General features: G+C 40.5%; 1 protein-coding gene across 1 annotated transcript in view; it reads left to right on the plus strand.

Annotated features, from left to right (window-relative positions):
- The first annotated feature begins 1,015 nt into the window (after positions 1-1,015).
- Positions 1,016-18,575, plus strand: part of LOC103737500 (cytosolic beta-glucosidase) — a 174,606-nt gene continuing 157,046 nt past the window's right edge. The window contains exon 1 of the mRNA XM_029565547.1: positions 1,016-1,093. Coding sequence (XP_029421407.1) covers positions 1,036-1,093 — 58 coding nt within the window. The 5' untranslated portion in view covers positions 1,016-1,035. The remainder of the gene's footprint in view (positions 1,094-18,575) is intronic.

The following is an 18,575-nucleotide window of genomic DNA, read 5'->3' on the forward strand; positions in this document are numbered from 1 at the left end:
TGCATGTGAACAAGGCATTACGTGGCTCAGATTTGAGTCTTTCAAGACTCACTAAATAAATACTGACTTTCTTTAATAAAAAAGGTAATTTTATGTTGGATAAATGGAGAAAGGGAAGAGAGGAGACAGGAGAGGAGAGGGAGGGGAGGGGAGGAGGGAAGAGGAGGAAAGGGGGAGGGAAAGAGGGGAGGAGGAAAGGGCAGAAAAAAAAGGGAGGGGAGGAATGGAGAAAGGAAGAGGAAAAGGTAGGGGTACAGGAAATGGGGGGAGGACGGGCGGAGCAGAAGGGGAGGAGGAGGACGGGAGGAGGAGGACAGGAGGAGGAAGGGAAGAGGAGGATATTCTAGATCCTCTGCTCCTATACCCTGGGTAGTGGTGTCCGATAATAAATAAATAAATAAAAAGAATCAGAAGCAGCTGTATCAGTCTATTATATACACACCCTGTGAGTAAATACCAGAAGAAATGATTGAAAGTGGTTATGACTAGGGAGTAGGAATCATTAATTGGGAGGAGGCTGGCAAGTTGGCTCAGTGGGTAAAAGCACTTGTTATGCAAACCTGCCAACCTGAGTTAGATCCCTGATAGAAGAGGAAAGCCATTGTCCTCTGTAAGCATATCCCCCAGACATGCATACACACACAGGCACACAACTATAAATCAAACAAGGGGATTAGGAGGAATTTGCTAGGGGAATATTCAAGTAGAATTATCCAACTTAAAAACAATGTTCATGCACTACATTAAAGGGGTAAAGATCAACTTGGTCAGCACCCAGGCTGACCCAAGCCTGTTAGGAATCAGGAAGAGTTGGGAAGTGTCTAATTGCTCATCTCGGACAGAATAACCGAGATTCTTGTCACGTCTGCGGCCACTCGAACGGCGTCTTCTTGCCTGCCTCTTTCTTGTTTTCAGGACCTTTGCACTTTGAGGCTCTGGTCTGGGGTCAGAGTTCACCACTGTTGTACAGTGCTCAGCTCTCCGGTCTGAAGACTGTGCATGCTGTCAGCTGAGGGAGGCTCAGCTTCTGCAGCCATGGCTTTTCCCGCTGGGTTCGGATGGGGAGCAGGTACTGCGGCCTATCAAGTGGAAGGTAGGTGAGGCTGCCTCACTAGGTTGGAATGGCTGCTTCTGGTGGGTTCTGTATTTCTGGGGGAAGAGGGTGAGGGAGGAGGCAAAAAGAGAAGAGAAAGGTAGAAAAAGTCCCAGCCCTACAAACAAAACTCTCCTTTTAGACAGAAGAGGCCTAGCCACATCCCTTTATCTCTTTCCTTAGGTGCAGGGGTGGGGGGTGAGGGTAAAGATCAGCTCAGCTGCCTTTCACTCTCCAAGCTTACCTGAAATGTCAGTTTACAATGATCAGCTCCTTCCATGATTGGTTTCTTGAACGTATTTACCCAGAACTTTAAAAAAGGTAACATTTTCTACCATTGGCTGGAAAATCACTTGAGAGTTCATTTGTTCCAGTAGTTCTTCATTAAATGGGAAAAGTGCCCTGCTCTGCCCTAAGAGAGCAAAAGCCAAATGTTATCTTGAACATGTCACCCCATTTCCCAGGGTAGTTCAGAAGTAGAGGGGAGAATGAGCCATCAGGTGCAAATGAACCATCATGGCAACCTGATGTAGACTTGGTATCTTACCTCCGTCTAGGCTCCATCCCTCTGCAAATGAGCAAACAAACCCATCATCCTCCATGACAACTGATTTGCTCATCTATGAAACAGAAAGATCAGATTTACTTTTCTAAAACAAGTTATTCTCCCCTCCCATCAAGAAATGAAGAATTCTTAACATCTCCCATAATGAAAATATTTATTTGGTCATGTAAGTGTGTGATAAAGCCCAGGGTTAAACAAAACTAAGAAAATTTCTTGTAGCCAGAGGACCAGAAGGCCTGCTGCTAGATAAGATACTCTAGACATGACAGGGAAGCTTCACTCATGAAATCTCTACAACATAGTTGCCTAACAAGACCTGCATAATGACAGCACCAATTGACATGCCAATGTGATGAGGGGAAATTACAAAAGGTCCCACCTTTAGATGAAGTGCTATAGGCAATCAACAGATGCTGAGGGAGGGAGAATTAGTTTTCTCTAGGGATTAGCTCCCTGATAGGTATTTAATCCAAAGTGGTCATCCCTAAACACATGTACATATGAGCACCACCAAATGGACTCAATGCATTTTATATAGATACATATATATGTATATATGTGTGTGTATGTTTCTGTATAAATGTATCTCTACATATATGTAACAATAATCATAGATGATGACAAGAAATTGAGAGGGAGTGAGGGGGATTGAAAGGGGTAGAAATACAAATATTGTACTCATGTATGAAATTCTCAAAAAATAAAAAACATGTAGAAATTATTCCTCAAAAAGAAAGTTATTTGTAGTAGCATTCTATAGTTGCTGTAACAAATTGCCATGAGCTATGAGGCTTAAGCAACTGAAATTTGTTCTCTGACAGTCCTGGAGGCTAGCACTAGACATTTGAAGATGTAATTAAATAAGTTGTACTGGAGAAGGGTCGGGCTCTAACCCACTACAACTGATGTCCTCATTAGAAGAAAGAACTTTGGACACAGAGAGATACACAAGAACACCGTGTGATAAGAAATACAGAGGCTGAGCTCATGACACAACTATAAGCTAAGAAACTCCAAGGACTGCTGACCACTACCAGAGGCTAAAGAAGAGAAAAGGAAGCTTATGTGAGCCGCAGCATGGCTCTGCTCACACTTTGAGTTTGAACTCAGTTTTAAAAGGGAGAGGGCTCAGATTTGTGGGATTTCTACTCAATTTGTGGAACTTTCTTGGAGAAAACTAATATATGGATGGAAAGTGGTCAGTCAGCCATTGTGGTTAGGGCTGTGGTGACTTTAGGATGCTGTTGGGAGAGAGGGAGGGAGAGAGGGAGGGAGGGAGGGAGGGAAGAAGGGAGAGAGAGAGAGAGAGAGAGAGAGAGAGAGAGAGTGAGTTCAGGCAGGGAAGCTAAGCAGCATCTGTGCAAATCAGTGTCATTTCACCTGAAGTTTAAGAGTGAGAAGAAGAGAGACATTTGAAAGGTGAAAGTTTTCTAGGCAGAATGACAGAGAGCAGGCTCATCCCTGCATAAGCAATGCTGCTTATGGTTCCCAGCTTTGCAGCTGTCTTCCAGACTTGCAGATATGGAACGAGGAACTCTTGCTGCAATTGCAATGATGTCATGTCAAGACATCGCACGTATGCTCTTACACATGACTGTTCTATGACGCAAAGCTCTTTTAAAACAATGCCTGAGAATGTTCTGGTTAGCAGGGATTCCCTGCTATCTTTTCCACTGTTTGGTCTCTTCTAGATAATTTTCACTTGGTCAGGTGGGTCACAGAAAGGGCTGGCTCTCTTGGGAAAGCAAAAGAGATGAGCTTTGTATATCTCCTTCTCAGAAGGGAGGCAAGACAGATCAGTGAGGAAGTTGCAAAACTCTTGAATGGAGTAATCAAACCTGGTTCCAGAAATGCCAGGATATTGTGATTTGAAGGTGGGCTCTAAGGCAATACTCCTTAGATTCAGGATCTATCTCTTCTTTTTACCGGCTTTGTGATTTTGGCAAGTTATTTACTGCTTGTTTCCTCCTGTTAAGAGGAAACAAAATTTGAGCAAATTAAATTTAGCAGAGTGTATTAGTTACTTTTCTGTTGCTGTGATAAAACACCAAGACCAAGGCAACTCATAGAAGAAAGAGTTTATTTGAGCTTACAGTTTAGAGGGTTAGCATCCATAATTGTGGAAGAGGCATGGAACAGAGGTGGCAGAGGTGGATAGAACAGAAAACAGAGCAATGACATCTTCAAGCAGGCACAGGAAGCAGAGAGACAGGAAATACAAGGTGTAAGAGCTCTAAAAAATCTGCCCCCCACCCATTGGTGACATGCTTCCTCTAACAAGGCCAAACTTTTTAAAACCTCCCCAAACAGCACCACCAACTGGAGACAAAATGTTCAGATACTTAGAGCCTATGGGGAACATTCTCTTTGAAACCACCACATTCCACTCTCTGATCCCCATGGGCTCATGAATATATAAAATACAAAATGCATCTAGTCCACCTTCAAAAGTCCCATAGTCTTTAACAGTCTCGATACTATTCAAAAGTCCAGAGCCCATAGTTTCTTCTGAGATTCAAAGCAATCTCTTAAAGTCCTGATAAAAATCTAAAGACAAATTATATACCTCCAACATACAATGGAACCAAATACATATTCTTACTCTAAAAGGGAGAAATGGGGGCAAATGGGAAAACACTGGACCAAAACAATGCTGAAAATCAGCAGGGCAAACACAAAGTCTACTGATGCTACCAAATCTAGTAGCTTCATGTCCAGCTTCTGAGACTTTGCATCCAAAGGGCTTAGCGGGCTCAGCCCCTCCAGTTTTGCTGCATGCAGCATACACCTCTCTCTTGGGCTAGTACCATTCCATATATGCAGCTCTCCTTGGCAGATGTCTCACAACTCTAGCATGCCCAGTGTCTTGGGGTCTCCACTGTCACCCAGGCTTCACTTTCACAGCTTTATACAATGGCCTGTCAAGGCCTTCTTTATGCAAGGATGCCCCTGCTGCACACTGCCTGGCTTTGGCAGCTCTGTGAAACTGCAGAAAAATAACTGATGACCCCTTCACTCTTGCATCCTTCATGCCTCTACCCTGACCCCCACCCTAGCATTTTCCTTTTACAAGTTAGAGGTTTCTTAGCTGGGTGTGATCTTGCCCTGAAGGTATTATTTCCATTGTTGAAGTGCAAATCTATAGGCCTCTCTTTAATCTGTAGGCTCTAATCTCCTTATCAAAGAGAGCCTTTCCTTCAGCACAGATCTTGGCTCCAATATTTATCTTCCTAGTGCTCTTTTTAAATCAGAATTGTACATTTTGCATTTCTTTCTGCCCCATTTGCTCTTTTTCAATGTAGATCTGCAAAATCTCCACCATCAATAACCATGCCTCCATTTCTATGTTAGATTGTCTTGAAATTTCCTCCACCAAAGAAATTAGTCCCTTACTTTTCAATGTAGCCTCAGGCAAGCTTTTATGCTTGGGGCAGTCTGCAGGCAGATGCTTTGCCAAAACATCTCAGTTGCTGCTTAAGTCCTTGTTTCCCATGGAACTACTTTACTTTCACCATTACTTTCTTTCAGGCTCCTACTAGAATGGCCTGTTAAGCTCCAATTACAGTATTCAACCATATTCTTAGTCCATACTTTCAAAGTCTTCCACATTCCTTTAAACACACACATGGTCAGGTTTTTCACAACAACAACGTCCCTCTCAATATTATCTTCCGTATTTAGTTACTTTTCTATTGCTGTGAAAAAAACAACAAGACCAAGGCAATTTATAGAAGGAAGTGTTTATTTGGCTTATAGTTCCAGAGGGGTAAGAGTTCACATTAGCAGGGAAGGCAAGGCGGCAAGAAGTAGCTCTAGCAGAGAGTGACTGGTCCTCTGGCAAAGCGTAAGAAGTCTCAAAACCCATCTCAGTGTCATGCTTCCTCCAGCATGTCCACACCTCCCAAAGGTTCCATGACCCTCCCCAAACAGCACTACAAACTGGGGACCAAGTGTCCAAATACTTGGGAGACTATGGGGGACATTCTCATTCAAACCACCACACAGGATTTATCTGAATAAAGATAGTATTAATGGGTTGGGCAGCTCCATCCAGCAGCATGAGCAGGCAGTGATTACAGACAGATGAGGGAAATGGCAGAGAGGAACTGGTCAACATTTGCCTTATTTGACAAATCTTGTGGTTGAAAACTTAGCTTCTAAGATTGCCCAAAACTTGGTTATTTGAGTGTCTTCTGGACATGACAGGGATGCTGCACCTAGGAACTCTCAATAGCCATGGCTGCCTGCACAAGATGTGCACAAGACCATACCAGTCAACATTCCAGAGGGATGGGGAAAGGGCTCATGAAGCCCTACCCCTAGTTGAAAAGCCACAGGTAGTCCATGGCTGCTAAGGGAAAATGAGTCAGTTTTATTGAGGGACAAGCCCTCTGGAAGATTGTCCATGACCCAGTTGGTCAGCCCTATACCCATGTACATATGGCCAACATTAATTGTACACAGTAGGGTGTAAATAAATAAATATATATGTATATATATAAATATATAGTACCGTATCATTTTTGGTATATATAGTAGAAGAAGAGGACATGCATTTGAGAGGAATGTGGGGACCATGGGAGGAACAACAGAGGGAGAAGAAGGATGGATATCAATAAAGTATACTGTACTCCTGTGGGAATTTCTAAAAAAGAATGAAAACATCAGTTAGTTTTTTTTGAGAATATACTCTAAAGTTAGGTTGCAGTTCTTTCATATTTAAGCTCGATTCCAATCTTCTTTGTGTAGAAGGAGCACTGGGTAAAACTGAATTGCTTTCAAGTCTTCCCTTCTAGCCAGCCTCTTAGTTTTGAGCAGTAACTGGACACTTAGACACAGCGCTTTCTGGAACCATCGTAATGGGCTGCTTTAGTCTTTGTGTTGGCTGTAGAACTCAGAGTCAAATTAGTTGAATGATTCATTATTCCTCTTTTCAGATTTTTAAAATTCTAACCACAGTGAGACCACATGATGTACAAGGGTGCTTCTTTTAAGACTCTTAAGGGGATACAACCTATTGGGGAGAATAATTTGGTGGCTGAATTAGGAAACTGTACCAGGAAATTAAAGTGCTTTCTATAACAGAAATCTCCACAAGGAAAACTTATAGGACTCAAACAATTCAAAGTTCAGATAACAAGGGTAGCTTGTCAGGATTAAGCCCATCTGGTCCTGGTTTTGGGGGCATGATGGCAATTAAGGCTCATAAGCTATCATCTATTTTTGTAGTTAGCCTGGAAATACAGGCTAGATAACTCCTAAAACATAGAGAACTCCTGAAAAAGAGAGTCCTAGACTAGAGTCTGGGACTCTTCGGAGCTCGTGAAAACTGTCTTCAAAGATACCTGTTTTAGGACTCTAATTGAGTTTAATGTCTCATATCTCACCCTTTCCTGGACTCTGTCTAGTAAGAAATTGCTCAAATAAGACCAAATGTCTCAAAATGCAAATCTGTGAAGATCAAATTTGATAGAGAACTCATCCATCACTAAACTTGCTTCAATATGTCAGTGGGTAGATGGGCTCTTGGACACTTTGCTTGGTGTTCCTGGAACCTCAGATCTCACTTTTGACAACAATCTGTTAAAAGGAAAACTTTGGGCAAGTTCAATTTAACAGGGCTTATTTGAACAAAGAAATGATTCATGATTAGTTTGTTCCTTGACCTAAAGATTAAAAAACTCCACCTAGCAATGTGAACAGTCAGTATTTAAAGACAGAAAAAGGAAGCAACGTGCAAAAATAGTCTGTTAAAAATTCAACATTTGCCTAATATGGACATGTCTGAGTAGTTTGCAGCTTATAATTGGCTAAGTCCTTCATTGCTATAATTATCTGAGATTCAATTACTTATCATAAGCATAGACTTATAAGGTTGCATTTATTTACACATTGTTAGGTTATAATTCTCTATGTATGGGAACAGCTTCACACCACATTGAATTAATTCAGCATTCTTCATCTGTAAGATGGCGATGATTATAGTATTTACTGTAGAATGGCTATGAAGTGTCGATAACATGATGTATGTTAAATGCTCTATGCTTATAGGTATGTCATTCATATTTAGGGCATCATAAAGGATTACTTAGAACAATCCACTATAGAACTCTATAGATAACTTGGCATAAACATGCAAGTAGTTTTATAAGACAGTAGGGTGGTTTTCAGTCACTAGCATCAAGTCTCTGCCCAATGAGGACTGAGACCACCTTAGCAGATCCATCCTGACCTCTCTGTCTGTGTGGAGACAGTCTGTTCCATTCTCTGCTTCTGCCTTATATTAGGGTCTGTATCGTGATTCCTAACTGGCTAATGTGTGTTAACTCTCAACAGCTTCTAGGCTGGTGATCTTAACTAGTACACTCTAGTTCTCAACCTGTTATCTTTGTCAGTTTAGAGAATGGCTTTTATATGCTTCTTTGTTTCTAATCTAGAAGTGCTGGGTTTGAATCCCACTTTAAACACTTATTAGTAGAACAGGGGAAGGCAACATATTTAGTCCTCTGTTTTCTTAATTGTAGAATTTGAAACTAGTTATTCTCACTTTATATATGTAGTCTGGGGGAATATATGTATTTGGAGCAGAAAAGTACTCACTAAACACTAATACAAATACTCATATTAATACCAATACTATCAATTATTTTTTCTCTTTGGGGCTATGATCATTCCCAGTCAGTAGTGGTCGGGAGATAGGCATCATTAGCTCCATATAGTTGGTGTGCTCATTTCTTGCTTTGACTGTCCCTTACACTCAAACCACTCCATTCTCATTCTTGACTAGTTCTTTTAGCAACTACAAAGAGAGGGGAGGGAGGGAGGGAGAGAGAGAGAGAGAGAGAGAGAGGGAGAGAGAGAGAGAATGAGAGAGAGAATTTAGCCTTCTTTTCTACCATTGCCTTAAAGATGCAGGAAGTCCACAGGTGGCTGAGTCAGATCAACATGGCCTAGGGTTTAAAAGCTGGTATCAGCCTGTCACTTTGTCCTTTGGAGAATCTTTGAACTTTTGCTATACTCTGCCCTGTGGAGCCTTTGCAAGTCACAGGCATTCATTAGAAAGGAGGGCTAAGTGAGAATTGAATCTGTAAAAAAATGTTTAACAATTCAGTGATTTTGTTATGAAACATCACCATGTATCTCTTTCCACCAATTTTCAAAACATGATTGTCTGTGTAGATATATTTGTTTTCAGATACTCTCTTGGGAACTCTGAGGGATTTCTTCACACAATTGAAATATTTGGGCTCTTTTTTCTGGAATGGAGGGCAGTGTCAAGATCTTTGCAAGTGGGACAACTGAGCAGGGGAGGGCCTGACCTTTTGGTCACTGTTCCTCCCAATATATGGATGACTTGGTTGCATATTTCACTAAACCTGTGGCCTTTCTCCCACGCCTCATAACCCTTCTACCTCTCTGCTTCCCTGTTTATGGTTTTGAAGAAGACTTTAATGTTTATTATATAACAGTTTTCTCTGCAGTGCTGTGGGCCTTTCAGAAGAAGACACAATATAAATCTAATAAATAAATAATAAATAAGTGGTATAAGCAGGAGGAAAATTATGTGTTTTAGGTGAGTTGTAAAGAACATTGTAAAACCTATAAAATGTATTTGTTAGAGGAAGAAGGTTGGGAAGAAAATGTAGACAATTATTTTACATACAGAAGTGAGTCTTGTGATCATTTGAAATACAGAAAAATCCCCAAGATTTTTAACCTTTTATGAAGCTGACTCAGTGCTTTGGGCTGGTTGGAAGGTGAGGCACAAAATTAGGAGGCAGCCCAGAGATGCCATGTTTCCTTCCTCTCTACGCCACATAGGAACTATGAAAACATTTAGAACCTGATTCTATGACTCTTATGAGCTTATAACTCCCGGTGATTTCAGAGAAGGCTCTTAAAGGGTGGACATGCTCTGTCAAACCCCACAAGTCCTGCCAGAGTCTAAACTACTCCATTAGTGCTTCCTAAAGGGGTTTGAGTTGGTGGTTTTAAAGGAGCCAAGGGCCCCTGGTTTATGAGCATCGTTTTGAACCCTTGATGCCTCACTGGTGCCTGTGTCACACTTGCTTTTGATTTAACTGTGACTTTGACTTTATGATAGCAGAAACTGGGGTTCATCTTTGGCCATCTCTTGCCTTTGTTTGTCAACAGTGGAATCCTACAGCCAAGAGATCTGAAGTTATGTTTACATTTAAAAAGCAGGAGAATGTACAGGGCAGTTGTATGAGCTGATTTTAGGTCAGGTTTACAATGACTCTATACAGACTGTTTCTTTTCTACTCCTTTTAAAACTTTAATGGGTCCACACAGACCTGAGGTGGAGCCACATCCATTTACCTGCTGTAAATGCCACCTTAACTCCCTTTTCCGATTGCTTCCTGTTTGCTTTTTCTGCTCAACCAAATCCAGCTATGTATCTTGTTCCCTGTTTTCTACTAATTTGGGTTAAATATCCTGTTTGGGACTCCATGGAAGGGCTGTCCTTGTGATTATTTTCTAGGACAATCTTTGCTAGCTGTATCTGTTCTTTGTTTGGATAACATAAAAAAGAAAAAGAGGGAACAGATTTAGAGCATTGTCACTTTTTGTTTTACCAGGAAAAATGAAGAGGTAATGTAAGAATCCATTCATGAAATTTGTCGTAGTTTAAAAGTTGATATGATAGAAACAACCTATTTTAGTTACTCTTCTTGCTTTAACAAAATCCCTGACAGAAGCAACCTAAGTACAGAAAGGTTTATTTTGACTCATGATTGTGGAGAGATTTCAGTCCATCATGGAGGGCAAAGGACCACAGCAGGGTGTCATTATCCATGGAGGCAGGATTTAAGGTAAAGGTGTGTTCACATGGCAGGGGACTTGGAGGCAGAGAAAGAGAGATAAGAATCAGGGGCAGGTATGACCTTCAAAGCCCCCCTCCCAGTGATGTGCTCCCATCAACCAGGTACCCCTCCTAAATGCTTGCAAGACTTCACGAAACCATCACTGGCAGGTGACCAGGAATTCAGAACATGAGCCCAAGGGGAACATTTCACGTCCACAGTGTGATGCAAGCCTTCTTTCATTCTACTAGTCTTAAATTTGAGATCCACAAAAATCTCTGATTTCTCCTTTATGTGATTGTACCATGAAATTAATAATGGAAAAAGGATAGATTCAGGCAAAGATAACATTAAAATAGTCAGCTGAGGTGCACTCACCAGTCATGTCAGACGTAAACAACAGGTATAGATTGGGAGACAGAAGCCAGAAAAAAAGCCATTGTGTCCACATTCATACTGGTGGTTGGATTTCAGCCGCGCTCAGAAGAGGGAGACATCAGGAATGTATCAACTCTGCTCATGGGCTACTGAGCACTGAACTGTGTAGCTTCTCTAAGCCTCGGATGTCTCACTTGCAAAATTGCTACTCTGATTCTTTCTTTCTTTTTCTTTCTTTCTTTCTTTCTTTCTTTCTTTCTTTCTTTCTTTCTTTCTTTCTTTCTTTTTTTCTTTCTTCTTTCTCTAAACACACACACACACACACACACACACACACACACACACACTTCATTGTGGTGTATATGAACATAGGAGACCCTTTCTTACATTTTTTCTTCTTATCTGGGTTACTGTCCTCATTTTTTTTCCAAATGAATGTACGTTAGCTCTGCTAGGAATCTGTCTACATTCATTTTATTTTTCAGCTCCTCTATTAAACATTTAGCTATAGCAATTATTTTTACAATTTTTAGAAACAAATTATTTGCTTGGTTCTGTTTAAAGAAGTCATGCTTTATTTTCTGGATTTTATTATTCCTATAACTCTTTAATAAAGCCAGCATAAACATTAAGCCCTCGATCTAGCACCCAAACTTTTGAGTATCTCTCCTACAAATTTAGAATCAGCTTGGAGGAGAGAGATCTGCAACCTTGCTTTCTTTGCAGCATTTTTCATGTAGCCAAGTGTGGCCTTTACTCAATAGATGAATGGATGTGAAAGTGTGGTGTGTATACACAATGAAATACCATTCAGCCTTACAGGAAAATTTTATCAAGATAGGAGGAATTTCAGTTCTTAATTTCAATGAAGAAAGCTGGGCATGTTCTCACTTATATGTGGGACCTAAAATGATTGAACTAATAGGAGAGGAGAATTGGTGGATGCAGAGCTGGGAGTAAGTGGAACAAGGAGATAGTGACCAAAGATGCAAAGACTTGGTTAGGCAGGAGGGGTACATTTTTACATATAGCATTTACTGTTGATAACTGGATATAGTACATTTTAAACGTGCCAAGAGAGTACATTTCAAATGTCCTCACCATAAAATTCAAGCATTTGAGGTCAATGTTAAAACTGGCTTGTCCTTGGAATATTAGCAAATCATAATAACACTTTATATCCCATCAATACATGCAATTATAATGTGTCAATTCATAAAAAGATAAGGATGAGAGAGATAAAATATAAGGGGAGAGGAAAAATAATCAAAATAAAAAGAAAGGAAAACACTTACTGCTAGAGGGATGTGAACTGATCCAGTCACTATGGAACTCAATGTGGAGGTTCCTCAAAAAGCCAGAAATAGATCCACCATATGAACCAATTATACCACCCCTGGACATATTCCCAAAGGATTCTGTATCCTACTGTACAGACATTTGTCCATCCATGTTCATTGTTGTTCTGTTCACAATAGCCAGAAAATGACAACAGCCTAGATGCCTATTAGCTGATGAATGGATAATGAAAATGTGGTTCATATACATGGTGGAATATTATTTAGCTGTAAAGAAAAGTGAAAGTATGAATTTTTCACAGGTATATGGATAGAGCCGGAAATTATCATTTTGAGTGAGGTGACACTGACCCAGAAAGACAAACACCACATGTTCATTCTCGTTTCTGAATGCTAGATTTGAAATTTTGGATATGTGTTTGGATTGGAGTATTCACAGAAGTCAGGAAGCTAGTACGGGGCTGTGCTGGATAGCTTTAGTGTCAACGTGACACACCTGGGTTGAGGGAGCCTCAATCAGGAAATTCCCTCTATTGGACTGGCCTGTGGCCATGTCTGAAGGGCATCTTCTTGATGAGTGATGTGAGAGGGCCCAGCCCACTGTGGGTGGTACCACCCCTGGGAAGGTGGGCCTGTGTTGCATAAGAAAAGCAGGCTGAGCAGGGGCCAGGGGAGCAAGCCAGTAAGCAGCATTCCTCCATGGCCTGTGCTCCAGCTCCTGCCTCCAGGTTCCTGCCCTGAGTTCCTACCTTGGGCTCCCTGATGAACTGCGACCTGGGAGATGTAAGACAAATAAACCCTTTCCTCCCCAAGTTGGTATTGGTCAGAGTATTTTGTCACAGCAATGAAGAACAAATTAGGACAGGGGCCATTGGGGATTTCAAGGGAAGGGGCATAGAACATACATGGTATGAAGGGGGAAAGGGGAAAATGGAATAGGAAGGGTTAAATAGTGTGAGGGATGGGAGGAAGGGTAGAGGAGGGAATATGGGAGTAACTAACACTGAAGACTTTTGAAAATGCCATTTAGAAATCTACTAGTGAAGAAGCTTCCTAAAACACACACACACACACACACACACACACACTCGTGGAGTTTACATGGAGTTACCCCTTAACTGGTGAGCAATGGCTCTCTGAGTCATCATAGATTATTAAAGAATAGCTTATTGGTTACCTCTTTTTGATCTGTTGGTCATGGGGGTCTCATACATCCTTTAGACGCTAGAGGGTATTGCCACTGCTCTTGGTTACCCTCCAGAACTTTGTGATAAAAACCTATTGCTGAAGGTACCATATGCATAAGTCATAGGACATGAAGAAATCAAGCTGGTACCAACCTGGAAGCTTCAATTCTACTGGCTAGCTTTCATAGTGCCAGAAGGTTCTGTTTGTACTAGCAGAGAAGAGAAGTATTCAACAGTATTACCCAGCTACGAACCCTGTAAACTATATAATGACAGGCCTGGCAAGATTGTGTCCACTGGAGCAATGCGGCACAAATGTTTGGGAGTGATCAACCACTTTCAGATTGAATTTAAAGCCTGCTCCACAAGATGAAATTCATGCTTAGCACCATTCACAGTCAAGAACCTATGAGTAGGTGGTCATAAGCCATAGGTGAGGACCTACTACTATTTTGCTGAATGGGTGTAGTACTAAGCCAACTCCTAATGACTTATTGTTATACTCATAGATTGGTACATTTCTCAACCTTCATCAGGAAAGCTTTTTTTTTTTTTACAGTAGATAGAAGCTAACATAGAGACTCACAAGTGGTCAGCATGCAGAGAATAAGAGACTGCAGAGTGCTCATTGTAAATGGGGCACCACATCACACCCTTTCCCAAGACTCAGTGATCTTCAGGAAAGAGGAGGTAGAAAGATGATAAGACCCAGAGGCAGGGCATGACTATAGTGAAACAGTGTCTTCCAGAAACAATAGGTCAGTTGCACATTGGAACTAACAGTAGCTGTGACAGCATACTTAAAGCTTCACAAGATCAAACCAGCCTAAATCCCAACATGGAAGTGTGGACTTGGTCACAAAATCCCACCCCTAGCTGAGGAGCTACTGACAGTTCAAGGCTGATGGAGGAGGGAGAGTCAGTTTTACTGATGGATGCAGCCCCTGAGAGGCTACCTGTGCTCCAGTAGATGAACCTAGACCCATGCACATACTTGTAGCACTAAGTGGACTTAATGGGCTTCTGAAGAAAAGGAACACAGGAACTTGGGGGGTAATAGTGGTGAGCATAGGAAAGGAATTGGAGGAGATGCAATGGGGGGCAGACTTGATCAAAATACATTATATGCACATGTAAAATTCTCAATAATAAAAATTAATTAAACAGCTTTTTTTTGTTGTTGTTGTTTAACTTGTCAATGGACACAGGGTTAGTTTCAAATGAAACAGAGTTCTGTTAGTCTGCTGACAATCAGTCCTCTTAGGACAATGTATGTGAGGGAGATAGCCAAGATTTAGAGCTTGGATATGATCAGATTCAAGGACTTTAACAGAGTCTATGATTGCCTTTGTGCTCTCTGTCTCTAGTTACCTTCAAGTTCATGTTCATCTGCAGAGTTTGTTCTCTTTCTCCACTGCCCCAGTACCCATGCTAGGAATCCTTCCTCATCATAGCTCTCACTCTTATGAAGAAGTTTTAAAGTTTTTAACCTGGGACAAAAGCAGAACTGTCTTACTGATGGAGGAGAGAAAACCAAGCAGGCCATCAGTGATGTAAATGATCCTCAGATTCATTACTATGATGGGAGGCCAAATCTGTTTTCCTCTGTGATGGCTGACCCAGAGGTTGCCAAGCAAAACCCTTCTCAATCCTCACCAGCTTTCCCAGAGTTTACGTTTGAGCCCTTTGTCTTAGTTTACCAGACAAACTGGTGCTGTTTTCTTTCTAGTTTCCAGAAGTACTTGAGTAAATAGGATATTCTTTTGGGGACCTTTTAGATGTTTTCAAATCAGTTGTGGATTCTTTTCTATTTACTGTCATTTCAATGGTGCGTGAGAGGGAAAATAATTAAATATGTATGGTTCATTCTCTATTTTGAACTTGAAATCTTTATTAACATAAATAAAGACTTTAATATATTATTAATTTATGTGTAAAGCTTTATTAACATGCATTAACATATGGAAACACTTCATAAATGATGTGGTTTTATTCAAAGTTAATGAACTACTTCCCCCTTCTTTTTCACCATTATTATTCTGCTTGTCAGCACTAATGCACCCAACTTCTGGAAATTTTCTAGGCCTACACTTTTGGGGAAAGAATGAGTGCTAAAGACTGAATGTTTTTGTTTCATGCCTCTCCAGTGAAATCTGTACTTAGATGCTCTAATTCCTAGTGTGACTTTCTGTGGAGGACTGGTTTTTGGGAGGTGATAGTTTAAGAGGGTAAGATTTTAATGAATGGGCTTCCTGCCTTTTAAAGAAGCTCCAGAGGCCTGATTTCCTCCTCTCTGTGAGAAATAAACTGGTTACTTAAAAAAAAAACATTCTTTTTTTGAAGTTTTGTGCATTTCATACAGAACATCTCAATCAATCTCAATCACCTTTATACTCCTGTTCCCACTGGCACCTCCCATAGCCCCCTGTCCCACTGGAATTCATACATTCTGTCATTTGTGTTAAGACCTATTTTGTTAAGTTAGTGTCCCCAGATGTTTCTCAATGCAAGTTCATCTACTGAGGTATAGTCAGCCTATCTAGAGTCCCTTGATTTTGGAAGATCAGGTCTGCCTCACCCAGCAGTAGTCAGTTGCCAATATTTCTTCAGCTAAGATTGGGGTCTGCTGTCCATTTCCCCAGTTCTATGCTGGGTTTTTGTCTGCTTGAGTTTGCATGGGTCTTGTCCATGCTGACACCATTGTTGTGGGTTCCTATGAGCAAGGTCCCAGGCACTTGTAGGACTCTATTTTCATACAGTTATGCACCTTCACCCTGGCTCTTACAATCTTTCCAGCCCTCTTCTGCAATGGTCCCTGAGTGGGTGGGTGAAGTTTAATATAGGAGTCTTGTCCAAGGACCAGCATTCTGCAGACTCTTAATTTCTATGCTTTGGCCATTTGTGACCGCTTGTGTTCTAGCTCTCTGTTACTTTTAACACACTCAGTGCATAGTGTTCTATACAGCAGTCTGAATAAACTAAGAAAACGAGATAATGCAGAATTAGTGGAACTTTAGTCTAACGGAAGAAAGTGAAATATTCAGATAATGTGGGAAAACCATAATAGACAGAGGACAGTTACTATGCCTAAGAGAGGTCACAGATCTGTGTGTTTGCTTCTGGGGTCTGCTGCTCTTTCCTTCTCTATTTTGAATGCTCAGAATCTTCATGCATCAGATTTTCCCTCACCTAGTTGGCTTCCTAGGCAGAGCTGACAAGTCATTACACTACCTGTGTAAGTGCTGCTTATTGATAGAGGACTATTTTTCTGCTTCTGTATTCTTTTGTATTTTCAAGGTTCTGAAGAATATATACTTATCTTACATGTTTACAGGAAAAAATGATTTTTAAAAGTAATGTAATTGCAGAGCACTTAAAGCTACAGCAAAAAAACTAAATAAAACATTGGCCAGGCAGGGATTTGAAAATTTTCAGTACTCATTTTCAGTCTCTACCTATCCGTTCAAAGAAGCTTGTGTATATATACAGCTCTGTTTTTGTTCCATGATAGGAATGCTATAAAAATGGGTTTAGTTTTCTTAAGGCCTTTACAAATATCTCCATAAGATGTACCATTTTTCTGGATAAATAAGATACAGTATTTTCTGTGTTTTTTCACCCTTTCTATGCTTTTGTTTCCTTGTTTATCTTCTTAATAGTTGGACAAAGGATTTTACACAGAAAACTAAATGTTAGTTAATACACTTAACCTTGAGAAACAAGAAACAAAAAATCATTGTATTTCAATAATTTATTTGAAGTGTGAGTTCTACATATTGGTCCACATGTTTGTTCATGAATTATTTTGTCAGCAGTAAACCCATCAGTTAAGAGAGGTCATTTGCTCATTTGGATGAATGCATGCCAGCATTGAGATGGAGAAAAAGGGTATTAATGTGTTGTCCTTTCCTGGGCTTGTCCCTCTGATAGCGGTTTCTTCCCAGCCAAGTTCACTGTGTACAAGCTAATGTGATTCTTCAAAAATTATTATATTAAGCCACCACACATGACCCAGAGCTAAAAACATGGGACTCATGCAAGACCATTAGTTCTGGAATATGTCATCTCTTATCATCTTAAAGTCTCCTTCCTTTCCTTCCGTTCCCATCTCATCTTTTCTAATATGCTTTCAGCACTCTATCTTATAATGCTGAACACCTTCTTGCTATGTTTAAAAAGTTTATTTCATTGTACGTGTGTGTGTGTGTGTGTGTGTGTGTGTGCAAGTGCAGATGCTCATGGAGGCCAGAAGGGGGCTTTGGATCCCTTGGAGCTGGAGTTACATATGGTTGTGTGCTACCTGATGGGGATATCAAGAACTGAGCTCAGGTCTTTGTAAGAGTGGTACCTGCTCTTAACTGCTGAGTCATCTCTCTAGCTTCAAACCATTTTCTTATTTCTTAAAGGAGGTCATGAGTTCTGATACTACGTATATTAAGTGTTGTGCCCTGCCCCTATCACTTTCCAGTCATGGGATCTTGAGCAAGATTTAAACTTTGTGGGCTTTGGTTTCCTTAGTCAGAGAATGGAAACAATAAGAGGGTTTATTTTGGTCACTATAAATATTAAATGTGGTTATGAGTATCAGATATGACCAGTGATGGAAAAGCTATTCCATGTGTTTTAATTATCATTAGAAAACTTTAATATGTTTTTGTTTTTTATAGGATCTGAACTTCTTTCATGGTAGAAATTAAAACAAATTGTAATTCTTTTCAGGCAACCCCTAGGTTCTTTGTTTACTTATCTTTTATTAGTATCTTATTCTTTAACCAAAATGAAACACATGTAACTTAAAAATATGCCATGACCTTCATGCCTCTGTACCTTTGCAAATGCTGTTCTTTTTGCTTGAATGCACATCAAACTGTTGGCATGAATACATAGAAGCAGAGAGTGAAGGTACAGGCATCCTCATTTCCAAGCCTGGGCTTTTCCTCCTCTGGCACACTGCCTCTTTCTCTAATGTCCTCTACCTACTCTTTCAAGTGCACCACTGTAAACTTAGTAGCAGTAGTTGGGGGGCTCCATGCTTTTGCTAAACAATCCCCCTGAAAGAGTTGTTCTTGTTAGTACACATCAAAAAGACTATTCCTTAAAATTTCATTTTAATTATTTGTTTTGTTTCTCTATGTCTCTCTCTGATTCTGTCTCTCTCTGTATGTGTGTGTGTGTATCTTTGTGTCTGTGTATTTGTGTATCTGGGTACACACATGCATGCATATGCCC

The sequence above is a fragment of the Nannospalax galili genome, unplaced genomic scaffold, assembly GCF_000622305.1.
Source record: "Nannospalax galili isolate Female #2095 unplaced genomic scaffold, S.galili_v1.0 scaffold777, whole genome shotgun sequence".
Taxonomy (NCBI): Eukaryota; Metazoa; Chordata; class Mammalia; order Rodentia; family Spalacidae; genus Nannospalax; species Nannospalax galili.